We start from the raw sequence: 12,990 nt of genomic DNA, 5'->3' as shown, positions 1-12,990 counted from the left end.
TGAATCTTTAAAAAACAAACAAAAACTAGAATGCTCAAAGGCAGAGAACACCTTTTAAGAATGTGAATCAGGCAGAAAAGATTATGCTGATTCTTTTAGTTGTATCTGGCATCTCACTATAATTTCTTCTGCAGCATAATTCAACACAAAGACAATGTTTTGTTTTTTTTTTGTTTTTTGTTTTTTTGTTTTTTTTTTGACAGGCAGAGTGGACAGTGAGAGAGAGAGACAGAGAGAAAGGTCTTCCTTTGCCGTTGGTTCACCCTCCAATGGCCACCGCGGCTGGCGCGCTGCGGCCGGCGCACTGCGCTGATGCGATGGCAGGAGCCAGGAGCCAGGTGCTTTTCCTGGTCTCCCATGGGGTGCAGGGCCCAAGCACCTGGGCCATCCTCCACTGTACTCCCTGGCCACAGCAGAGGGCTGGCCTGGAAGAGGGCCAACCGGGACAGAATCCGGCGCCCCGACCGGGACTAGAACCCGGTGTGCTGGCGCTGCAAGGCAGAGGATTAGCCTAGTGAGCCGCGGCGCCGGCCACAAAGACAATGTTTTAAATGTAAATATCTGTATGTGAAATATGTATATCATTGATAAATGAAGTTTTTAAAAAGTTCACAGAAAATGCACACTTTTAATTCCACTTTGAAATATTCTTGTATATCAAGAATCATATAATATAAATAAAGTACTTCAAAAATTATGGAAAAAGGGTATTATGAGAAAACTATGCATGGATTTTTTTGTACCAAAATAAACTTACCTTTTTCTATGAACATTTTGAAATACACTTGTATATTAAATCATCTAATTTTAATGAAGAAATAGAAGAAAAATCTGAAGGATGAACCTGGAAACCATTTTAAACAATGTACATTGTGTCTATAACCATACTTCAAAGCAAGTCAAGTCTAATTTCTAGAAAACTTTCCCTGACAACACAGTCTCCGTGGAGTACTTTCTTTTTTTCATGCTTTCCTCAAATTACTGGTTAAAACTGGAGTCAGCAAGCTTTTTCTGTAAAGGCCTAGATGGTAAATCTTTTCAGACTTCTGGGAGAACAGTCTTTCTGGCAGCTACTCAAATCTGCCAATGTAACTTGAAGTAGACATAGACAACATGTCTATGGCTATGAATTGGGAGTGGTAGCATTCCTATTTAGTTATTTTATTTATGAAAATAGTTTGCAGCTTCATTGGCCCATAGGCCATACTTTGCCGACCCTTGATTTAAATACTGTATTGGAATCTGACCATATACTTAGCCCTTAATTAATACAGTCCAACATTTATTGACTGAATGTATCTAAAAGTCTATACCACACTACTTAACTTGTTTTAGGTATTTATTCTTCTAATTCTCTAACTGCAAGCAACTTCAGGGAAGTTGCTTTATATGTAGACCCGAAAATGCTGTGGTACAATAGGAAACATAACTCTGGAGTCAAACCTTCATATGCCTCTCTAGCAGGATGCTGTAAGGATTAAATGAGGTAAAAATACATTAAAAATCCTAACACAGTATCTAGAACATGGCCAGCAGTTAGTTAATAAATGCAATTTTCACCCATGTCAAATGAGTGAAATTAGTATCTGTATACTAGGAAATACCTTGTTCTGCCTCTAGATGAGACCTTGATATCTTTTTGTGAGGATTCATCATCTGATTTCATGTCATCTGATGAAGGAGGTTCATGAAGATTTTCATCCTTCTCTTTGTTTTCAGTCTTGATTTCTGTGGGAACAACAGTTCCAGACTGACTTTGCAAGCCACCTAACAAAAAGGCAAAAGAGAGATAAAATAAATGATCAGACAGTAAAAAGTGTTTTAAATGGTAAATATCTTTAGTTGTTACAGGGCTATGATGGAGAATGTATTAAAGAATACAATTTAAAGCTGGAAAGAACATGTCCAAAATTTTTTTGTGTGATTTTTATAGCATTTGTATTTAAAATAATAAGCCTGATATCCTGATGATTAGTCTAATGCTCACTTTCAGCAGTATTTATTAAATGAACAGAGTATGAAAAATTTGACACATTTCAGAAACTTCTAAGATGTGGTTAAGGTAAAAGAAATAAATGACATTTTCCATGATAAGCACAATAAAATAGGCATTAAGGTTAAATATAAATGCTAGAACTTTATTTTGGTGATCTTAACTATTGCCTATGTATTTTTACTTATTTATATGCTCTATAGTAACACTGATCAATTTACTTTTAATAAAAAATTTTATACTTAATTGGATTAGGATCTCCAAAATAATAGCTACTACCACTCAGAATTACACTCTGAAATACCTTTCTCACTGCCTCTAGGGACCATTAAGTCTCACTTATGAGGGAAAGTGATTCTTTTTTAAAGATTTATTTATTTATTTTAAAGTCAGAGTTACAGAGAGAGGGGGAGAGACAGAGCGAGAGATAGAGATCCTCCATCTGCTAGTATACCCCACAGATGGCCACAACCGTCAGGGCTGGGACAGGCTGAAGACAGGAGCCAGCAGTTTCATCTGGGTCTCCCATGAGGGTGGCAGGTACTCAAAACACTTGGGCCATCTTCCACTGTTTTTCTCAGGCTGTTAGCAGGAGTTGGATTGGAAGTGGAATAGTTAGGACTTGAACTGGTGCCCATATAGGATGCCGGTGTTGCAAGAGGCAGCTTTATCTACTACACCACAGTGTTGGCCCCGGGAAAATGATTTAAGGAAGAGAGACATAACAGAAGCTGCAGCAGTAAATACCAACCACTAAATACTGAACAATGGTTTCTAAGAGGTTCTATCCATCAGTAAGCATTTAAGAGGGGTCCTCATAGTGTTCACGGAAAATATTTATTATAAAACAACTATGCATTTCAAAATTTGTGCATCAAAATAAACATTTTTAAATTATGTTTCCATGAACTTCTTAAAGTTCCCTCACCTAGTCAAGTGGACCAAATGATGCCTTGAGTGTTCACCATTCACAGTCATGCAGTAAAACTACCATTTGGAATTCCCCCACCTAAGAAGACTTTTGATTCACAGACACAAGTATGGCTGTGAGAAAGGTGACAATGTTGCAGATGGTATCTCTGTCTGCATTACTAATGAAAACCTGCAATATATAGTTACCTCTATAATTTTCTTGTGTTTTGTGGTTCAGGTCTGTGCTTGAAGCAGTAACAGTACTAGACAAGACTGAATGATTGCCATTGAGACTGACAGAATCTTCTCGATGAGTTCCAACCTAAAGCAAAACAGACACAAAAAAGATCATGAGAGTTGAGGGCATTAACTGCCCAAATTCTTTTACTGTAGTAAAAGAATAGTAGAGCAGACAGTATCCTCACTCCTCTGAATTTAGTAACTTTTTTAAGATGCTACTTTTCTGAGTTTTGAAGGGAATGTCAAAATACTTGATAGTAAATTATCTTTTAATCAAACCAAAATGTCACTTTTTAAAAAAATGGAATGTTAGCTTTCAGGTTTTAAATCTTACAGAGGGTTGTTGTGAGAAGACAGAAAGATGCAATGCAGACAAAGCAGCCTAAAAGCCATAAAGCACTATTTATTCTAGGGTCTGTTATTGATTCTATGCCACCCAAATACATTAAAGTGTTCACAAACTTGTATTTAACAAAACACTGCAATATTCCAAGAACAGTATTTATCTAACTCTGATACTCCCACCTCTGAAATAATATAGTATGTTGTTCATTATTCCAGTCTCTCCACCAAAATTTGTAAAGAGAAGCAAAAGCTATACAAAATTAAGATAAATTTTAAAAAAAATTTTGCATTGCTAGGCAACAAAACTGCCACATATTTTATTCTCAGCTTTAACAAAATTTACATAAGTTACAGTTAACTTGAAGTAGCAGGGTAAAGTATGAAACATTACCAGGCACTGAGATACTACAGTGGTTTTAGAAAAACTTGTTACAGATGAAGCTTTTTATTAGAACAGTAGCGGACATATCAACTAGAAGATTAAACCTTTAATTAAATAGGTTTACTGCCTGGAGTAATACATGAAAACCACTGTTTTTCTTTTTTAAAGATTTATTTTTATTTATTTGAAAGACAGAGTTACAGAGAGAAGTAGAGACAGAGAGAGAGGTCTTCCATCCTCTGGTTCACTCCCCAGATAGCCAAAACGGCCAGAGCTGTGCTGATCCGAAGCCAGGAGCCAGGAGCTTCTTCCAGATCTCCCACATGGCTGCAGGGGCCCAAGAACTTGGACCATCTTTTACTGCTCTCCCAGGCCATAGCAGAGAGCTGGATCAGAAGAGGAGCAGCAGGGACTAGAACCGACGCCCATAAGGGATGCCAGCACTTTAGGCCAGGGCTTTAACCCACTGCGCCACAGCGCTGGCCCCAAAACCACTGTTTAAATCCTTCAATCCGAGTAAGCTGTCAAGCATTAAGTCCCTCTTGAGTAATTAATGTAGCTTTTATCTCCCATGAGTTTGTATGGAGTTCGCCTTCATAGCTATAAATATGCCCATACAACTTTATACTTTGGTTTCCTACAAGCTAAACAAGAGGAACCTAAGCTAAATTTTAGGCAATGTAGGCTATTTGGCAGTGGATCTGATTGGAATGTATCAGTTTCTCCACCACAATTTCTAAGAAATGTGTCTTTTTTCCTTTATCCTTATCTTTTTTTTTTTTTTTAATTTTTTGACAGGCAGAGTGGACAGTGAGAGAGAGAGACAGAGAGAAAGGTCTTCCTTTGCCGTTGGTTCACCCTCCAATGGCCGCCGCGGCTGGCGCGCTGCGGCCGGCGCACCGCGCTGACCCGATGGCAGGAGCCAGGAGCCAGGTGCTTTTTCCTGGTCTCCCATGGGGTGCAGGGCCCAAGCACCTGGGCCATCCTCCACTGCACTCCCTGGCCACAGCAGAGAGCTGGCCTGGAAGAGGGACAACCGGGACAGAATCTGGCACCCCGACCGGGACTAGAACCTGGTGTGCCGGCGCCGCTAGGCGGAGGATTAGCCTAGTGAGCCGCGGCGCCGGCCCCTTTATCCTTATCCATTTCTTAAAAAAGATTTATTTATTTGAAAGGCAAAGTTTTATACATATAGCATATATATAACTTATACACATATAAAAGTTATATATATAACTTTGCCTTTCAAATATATATTCAAATATATATAATATATATTCAAATCTCTATATATAGAGATAGATCTCTCTCTATATATATAGATATAGAGATATCTCTATCTCTATCTCTATCTCTATCTCTATATCTATATAGAGGGAGGGAGGGAGGGAGGGAGGGAGGGAAAGAGATCTTCCATCTGCTGGTCACTCCCCAAATAGCTGCAATGGCCAGAGCTAGGCCAATTCGAAGCCGGGAACCAGGAGCTTCTTTTGGGTCTCTCAAGTGAGTGCAGGGGCCCAAACACTTGGGCCATCCTCTGCTGCTTTCCCTGGCACATCAGCAGGGAACTCGATCAGAAGTTGAGCAGTTCGTACTTGAATCAGCGCTCACATGGGTTGTTGGCAATGCAGACAGCAGCATAACCTGCTGACCACAGTGCTGGCCTCTCTTTAATGTTTTTAAAAACCCACTTAAGATACTTTAAAAATTATCTGAGGATTAGCCATTGCTGAGAATTATTTATGTCACTGCTACTTAGATATCAAGAAGACCTTTTCAACACCACCTAAGTGCATCATGCATTAGAATCAAATTCTTAAAGCTGGGAAGGGACCACAAACTATGGCAGACTTCCACCCCTGTGTGGGCTTTCTTCCCCCAAAATTTAAAGAAAATCTGAATAATAATTAGTGAAGGGGCTAAGTTTCACCTCAGTGGTTAAGATGCTCACACATATCACCATGCCTGGGTTCCATGCCTGGCTCTGGCTCCTGACTCTTAACCCTCTTTGCTAACGCTGATCTTGGGAGGCAGCAGTGGTAACTCAAGTTACTGGGTTTCTGTTACTCGTGTGAATTGAGTTCCTCACTCCTGGCTTCATCCCTGGATCACAGAGAGAGTGAACCAGCAGATGGGGGCTCACTCTATCTGGTGTGCTCTCTTTCCCACACACAAATCCAAGAGAATTGTTCAAAAAAATGGAATAATAATAATAAAAAAAAACCTAAAGAAGAAGAGGACTATGAAAATTGTATTTAAGAGAGAATTAAAAAAAGTTTCATGAAATCACATCAAGGACATCATTTCATTTCATTTTTAACACTTTAGGGTGTTTTCTTGCTAACCAGGAACTACTTAATGATGTAAGAGGAAGGTCAGTTCAAAATCCCATTTTATAAATATAAATATGGGATAATCATAATATATAGCTGCAAATTCTCTGAAACCTTAAAAGCCTAGGTCTGTTCTAAATAGAAAATAGCACCAGAACAGTTGGCTAAAAAAAAAAAAAAAAAAAAAAAATCACAGGACAAAGCAAAAGCTAAGATTTCAATGTTTGTTTATAACAATGTAGAGTTTAAGCTTCTTATGATCTTTGCTACTATGTGTTAATTCTGCTCTTACCTAGTTTTTTGAACTATTAAAGTAATTTAAGCCTTTTAAAATTAAAAATTTTGTCACATGTGCTTATATATGTCTTTATTATATATTACAAATGTAAAAACAGTTTATAGCTCTGGAAGATATGACTAAACAGTAAAAATCAATTTTCACTCATTTAAGTGATGATGCATCTGCTGAATTCTGATTTCCTTTTATTTCAATAATATAAACAATTCTTTGATTTTTCTGAAACTTATAACAAAAAAATGTTCTATCACCTCCTTTCTGATGAAAAGCTTGGCACACAAAGAATCATTATCTAAAGGACAAATCTTAGAGATTTTGCCTTTCCTTTAAGGAGATTCAGAAATGTTTCATTTATTTTGAGATGAAAACACCAGCACATATTTTTGCTTTTATGGAAGACTACAAAGTAAGTATTTTTTTTTTTCACACCAACCTACAAATGATTGACCTCCAAAGGAAAAAATTTAATTGGCACAAACAGCAAAACTATAACCCTTTAAAAATGGTCTAAGACTAGCAGAAAGCTTGAAGTCTGGAGTTTTTCACATTAATGAAGTTAGCAGGAATTTTTTCTTTGTAACTTGATTCCCCTTGCAAATTGCACTCATATATTTTCTGGAGAATTTGACTTCCACAGTTCTTATAATTCTCTTTAACCCTTGCTCACCCTGGCTCCCATGTCCCTTCCTTTAATCTGCAGTTCCACATTGAAATGGCTCTGTCTACACACACAACAGGTGTATAAACAGTTCTTTGTCTAAGCCCAGAGCCTGTGAGGCCAGCCAGATAGGGCCCTGTTTAATTGTTCACTTCGTTAGCATACAGCTGACAGGCTGCTGCTATTGGGGGAGTAGCAGGCAAAGGCAAACCCAGCTTGCTATGCTCTATATTCCAATTATTATAGAGAGTTTCATTTCATAATAAAAGTCTCATCCCATTAAATGACATCATCCTGTATTCTGAATTTTCACAATCTGTGTATGGTTTTATTTTACTTTTGTGGGAGCACCCAACAAGAAACTTGCTTTCATTGAAATTGGCCAATAGCTTTAGCACTCACAATGAAAAAAAATGTTAAATCTAATTAGTTGATGAATAAGAGGTCTTGTGAATTAAGGAACAGACTGAAAAGTACTCAGTATGAATTCCTCTGATTCTGAATTCTATTCTAATAATTTGTTTAATTTGCACTATTCACTGAATGCTAATGATTTAAATTAATCATTATTAATCTATAGACTAATTAAATGATCTTTATGTCCTGTCTAGCCTGAAGTCATTTGTTTTATCTGAAGTAGGGTTTTAAGCTAGAAAAATGGTAATATTGTACTTGTTTTGTTTCCTTTTAAATGATATTTCCAAAATGTATAACCTCTATGGTTTTTAAACTTTAAAAAAATGCCACTTTAATATGTTACCAAAACCCTTAAAAAGCACTGTTATATGATCTTAATAAAGTTTTAAAAAAATGGTACTTTTAGGAAAACATGGTCAGAAGTAATGAATGAGTAGTTATAAAAGGAAAGTTCTTCTATTCAGTTGAAACCTAGATGCATAGCTTCTACAGTATATACATCTCTAGTACAAAAATCACGTGTTGCCCAAGTGGAAAGTTAAATGACTCTACATTTATTCTGATAAGTGATAAAAATGCTGAGGTAATTTTGAATAAAATGTTACCCTATTTGCCTGTTAAGTCTTTAACAACAATCTTCTTCCCCCCCACCCCAAAGAAACCTTTTATTTAAGGAATACAAACTTCATGCATTTCATAAGTACAACTTTAGGAATATAGTGATTTTTTCCCATCATACCTGCCCTTCCACCCACACTCCACCTCTCCTCTTCCTCCTTCCTCTCCCATTCCCAGTCCCATTCTCCACTAAGATACATTTTTGATTAACTTTATACACAGAAGACCAGCCATATATATAGAGAGAGAGAGTTCAACAATTGGTACAAAAAACAAAAAATAAACAAATGGTTCCTCACAGCGAGAAAGGGCTGTTCAAAGTCATTGCATCTTGAAATTAATTTCACTTTTTTTTTTTTAAGAAACTTAATTAAAAGAAGCACCTAAGAATGATATATCTTTGGCGAGCACTTAGACATAATTATAATACAAGTCTTTGAGGACAGAGGTCCTGCATGGAAAGTTAGTATAGTGACTCCTGTTAACAACAATCTTAAGTCTCTTAAAACTAAGAAAAAAAGTTTCTCTAACTGCTTCAGAATTTGGAAAACAGACATTTTAAATCATTATGTAAAGTAGTTTTAAATTCTGCAATTTAATATTTCTTACTATGCTCTCATAACAAGAATGCTATACAACTACAACAGATTAAACAATAAAAAAATCAAGAAATTTTTTAAAAATTAAGAAAAATGCCTTGATTAAATTTCCTTAGAACGCATAACAATGAAATCAAAAGACATCATGGGATTTTATAACAAGCTGGTATAAAATAAACAAGGATTTTTAAAGATCTGCATCAAGTTTCCAATAGTGCAAAAAAAAATTCTATCTGATTTCATTTAGTTTTGGTCTGAAGCTGAAATCACTGTATGAACGAAGACTTTTTGTTTTAAGTGCTATCATTGGAGTTGTTGAACCTAGCCACTCAAATACAGTAACTTTATACTGCTGAGATCTTTAATGCTCAAATGAAATTAATTATTCAATTTTCAGTTTGCCAGTTAAAATATGCCAGTTTGCCATATTTTTCACTCTGTCAGCAGTTTATTTCAAAAGTTTACTTCCCTCTTACCTAGGTGAGTGGGAACAAAACTAAAGCCAAATGACAAAATTTTAATAGTTCAAAAGCAGTGATTTTGCTTTAAAGTTTAAATGATACATTAGTATCACATACTGATGGTATTTGACAAAAAGTTCTAAGTTTTATATTTGCTTAAGCAAATATAGAGAAATACAACAAAACTTGAAATGGAGTAGGAAATGAAGTACAGGAAAGTGGTAACACCACTCAAAATTACTAAAAGATGCAAGGCTGGCTACAATAATTATACAAAAAGGAACATGAATTACCCATTTCTTACTTTCTTTTCTTCAATATATCATTATCTTTCAGGGAAATTTAATTTTTATGTATATTAGGTAGTTAAAAATGTTAAAAGCCTTTTATGATTGAAACCTCATTTTTTAAAAAATTTATTTTTTTTAATTTGAAAGTCAGAATTACACAGAGAGAGGAGAGGCAGAGAGAGAGAGAGAAGTCCTCCATCCGATGGTTCACTCCCCAATTGGCCACAACAGCCGGAGCTGCGCCAATTCGAAGCCAGGAGCCAGGAGCTTCTTCTGGGTCTCCCATGGGGGTGCAGGGGGCCAGGTAGTTGGTCCATCTTCCACTGTTTTCCCAGGCCATAGCAGAGAGCTTTATCAGAAGTGGAGCAGCGGGGACTAGAACTGGTGCCCATATGGGATGCCGGCACTGCAGGCCAGGGTGTTAGCCCTCTGTGCCATAGCGCCGGCCTCTGAAACCTCATTTAACTGATGCTCATCAAGAATGTCCAGCTAAAGGAAACAATAGTCAAAATTAAGATTTTTTGGTATTTTGGTATCTTGTGGACATATTTTTTGGCAGGTGATAGTTTTATCACCTTGAGGTAAAATATAAAAGTCCATTTCCGGGGCTAATGTTGTGGTGTAACAGGTTAAGCCTCTGCCTGCGGTGCCGGCATCCCATGTGGGCACCAGTTTCCAGCTCTGGCTGGCTCTTCTTCTGATCCGGCTCTCTGTCATGGCTTGGGAAAGCAGTGTAAGATGGCCCAAGTGGGAGATCTGGAAGAGGCTCCCGGCTCCCGGCTTAGGACTGGCCCAGCTCTGGCCATTGTGGCCATTTGGGGAGTGAACCAGCGGACAGAAGACCTTTCTCTCTCTCTCTCTCTCTCCGTCTGAAACTCTGCCTCTCAAATAAATAAATAAACTCTAGAAATAAAAGTCCATTTCTGGAACAATCAAAAAATACTATTTATTTAAACTATAACACAATAATACCAGTTGTACATGATCTTACTGGCTTAGTCTTGTTGGAATGAAAAACAACGTAGACAGAGGTTCTCAAAAACAGAGCTATTTTCTCAAATGACAGTTTTAAAGTATGTCTAAGCAGATTTTATACTATAAGTAGCTGATCACTGATGTGTTTGTTCTATAGGCTGGGGGTTGAACTTTTGTTATCACTTTCTCCTTGCCATCAACTCCAATTCTTATACCCCAGAACATCCTGACTCCATTCTAATAATCCAATGACTTCAACAAAACCCCCAAATTATTAATTAAAACAAAGTAAGAAAAAAGTTATAGAATCCAAGAAAATGAAAAAGCATACTGACCACTTTTATCCATGCCAATTTATGTTCTAAATCATGAGCTGGAAAAGTATGGCTCATGGCTAAATCTTGTCCTACTCTTCTTTTTTTTAAATAAATAAAGAAGTGCATTTTGGTAAATATAATTTTACTGCAATGCAGCCATACCCATTTGTTTTCATATTGTCCATAGCTGTTTTCATGTTACAATGTCAAAGCTAAGCAGCTGTGACACAGACCAGGCAGTCTTCAAAGATGAAAGTATTTACTTTCTGGTCTTTTATAGAAAAAGTATACTTTTCTACATGCTAAGGGAGAGAGCAATATCACATTTAAATCCAACAAGTATGCTTACCTATATTAATGCCCATCAGCAAAAATTCCATTATAACAAAAATGTTATCTGAATGTTCTGTGAAGTTTTATGTTTATCAGAATAATTCTACTCTCTGCAAGAAATAAATGGAATGATGAAAATATATGTTTTAAAGAAGCTAGTCTTGGGGCCAGCATTGTGGTCCAGCAGGTTAAGCTGCCACCAACAACACATCCTGTACTGGAGAGGTGATTCAAGTCTCAGCTGTTTTGCTTCCAACCCAGCTCCCTACTAATGAACCTGGGAAGACATTTGAAGATGGCCCAAGTTACTTGGGTCCCTGTCACCCACCCACATGGAAGACCAAGATGGAGTTCCAGGTTCTTGGCTTCAGCCTGCCCAGTCTGGGCTACTGCAGCCATTTGGGGAGTGAACCAGAGGATGTAAGATCACTGTCTCTGTCCCCCGCACCTCCCTGATTACTATGCATTTCAAATAAATAAATAAATATTTGGGAGTGTACATGAAGAAGAATATTTGGATTAAAAAAAAGCTCATTTTACAATTTCCATTTTTATTTATTTGAGAAGCACAGAGACACAAAGAGAAAGGCAGACACAGGGAGAATTCCTATCTTCTGGTTCACTCTGTAAATGCCTTCAACAGCTTGGGCTTAGGGCTGGAGTTGGGCCAGGGCTGAATCTGGGAGTTAGAAATTCAATCCCAGGTCTTCCACATGGGTGCAGAAACCCAACTACTTGAGCCATCACAACCATAGCTTCCCAAGATCTGGGAAGCTGGAGTCAGGAGTTGGGACAAGGAAGTAAACCCAGGCTTTGATTTGAGAGGCAGGCATCTTAACTGCTAAATGCTTGTTCCCCCAAAATTAAAAAACCTTTAAAACAAAGGTTTATTTTGTTTATTAGAAAGTCAGAGATGGGAGAGAAAGGGAGATATGAAGGAAGAGAGAGGGATACCTGGAGGGAGAGACACAGGGAGAGATCATTCATCTGCTGGTTCATTCCCCAAATGGCTACAACAGCCAGGGCTGAGGCAGGCCAAAGCTAGGAGCCAGAAGCTTCTTTAGGACTCCATGTGGGTGCAGGGGCCCAGGCACTTGGACCATCTTCTGCTAGTTCTACAGGACATTAGCAGGGAACTGGCGCCTGTATGTGATGCCAGTGTCACAGGTAGCAGCTTTACTCAACAGGCCACAATGCCTGCCCCTGTTCCCACAAAATTCATATAGTGATACAGAATTATTGATGAACTGAAATTTCTGTGGTCATTTTGTAATTTTGATAATGCAACCTCTGTTTTTAGGAGCCTAAAGCAAATACTATTTTATATGAAAACAGGAAAAAGTATTTCTGTAAAGTTAAAGTTATATGAAAACAGGAAAAATAAACATCTCTATAGTTCAGACATAAAATGGAAAGTAATTCTTTGTCAAATAAGAGAATTCATGATCAATGAACAAAATACATGAGGGAATAATAAAAGCAGATAAACTCAGGGCCAGCAGCCAGAGGCTCTGCCATCCCATATGGGTGATGGTTTGAGTCCTGGTTGCTCCACTTTCGATCTAGCTCCCTGCTGATGCCCTGGGAAAAGCAGCTAAGGATGGTCTTGGGCCTCTGCACTCATGTGGGAGACCCAGAAAAAACTGGCTTCAGATCAGCCCAGTTCTGGCCATTGCAGCCATCTGGAGAGTCAATCAGTGGATGGAGGACCTCTCTCTGTCTCTCCCTGTCTGTAACTCTGCCTCTCAAATAAATAAATTGTGAAAATAATTTTTTTTTAGAAGGTTGGGAGAGGCCGGCATGGTAGAAGGTTAAGCTG

General features: G+C 37.8%; 1 protein-coding gene across 34 annotated transcripts in view; it reads right to left on the bottom strand.

Moving 5' to 3' along the window:
• The window catches only part of TCF12 (transcription factor 12), a 402,091-nt gene that overhangs the window by 23,753 nt on the left and 365,348 nt on the right, over positions 1 to 12,990 (bottom strand). For all 34 annotated transcript variants that reach the window (XM_051821977.3, XM_051821978.3, XM_051821979.3 and 31 more), the window contains 2 exons: positions 3,113 to 3,227; positions 1,605 to 1,767 (listed from right to left, as the gene is read on the bottom strand). In XM_051821977.3, the coding sequence (XP_051677937.2) occupies positions 1,605 to 1,767; positions 3,113 to 3,227 (278 nt within the window). The remainder of the gene's footprint in view (positions 1 to 1,604; positions 1,768 to 3,112; positions 3,228 to 12,990) is intronic.

The sequence above is a fragment of the Oryctolagus cuniculus genome, chromosome 12, assembly GCF_051225735.1.
Source record: "Oryctolagus cuniculus isolate XC-2025 breed Fujian yellow rabbit chromosome 12, ASM5122573v1, whole genome shotgun sequence".
NCBI classification, from domain to species: domain Eukaryota; kingdom Metazoa; phylum Chordata; class Mammalia; order Lagomorpha; family Leporidae; genus Oryctolagus; species Oryctolagus cuniculus.
The sequence above is the reverse complement of the archived record's forward strand: the minus strand, read 5'-3'. Positions and strand labels throughout refer to the sequence as shown.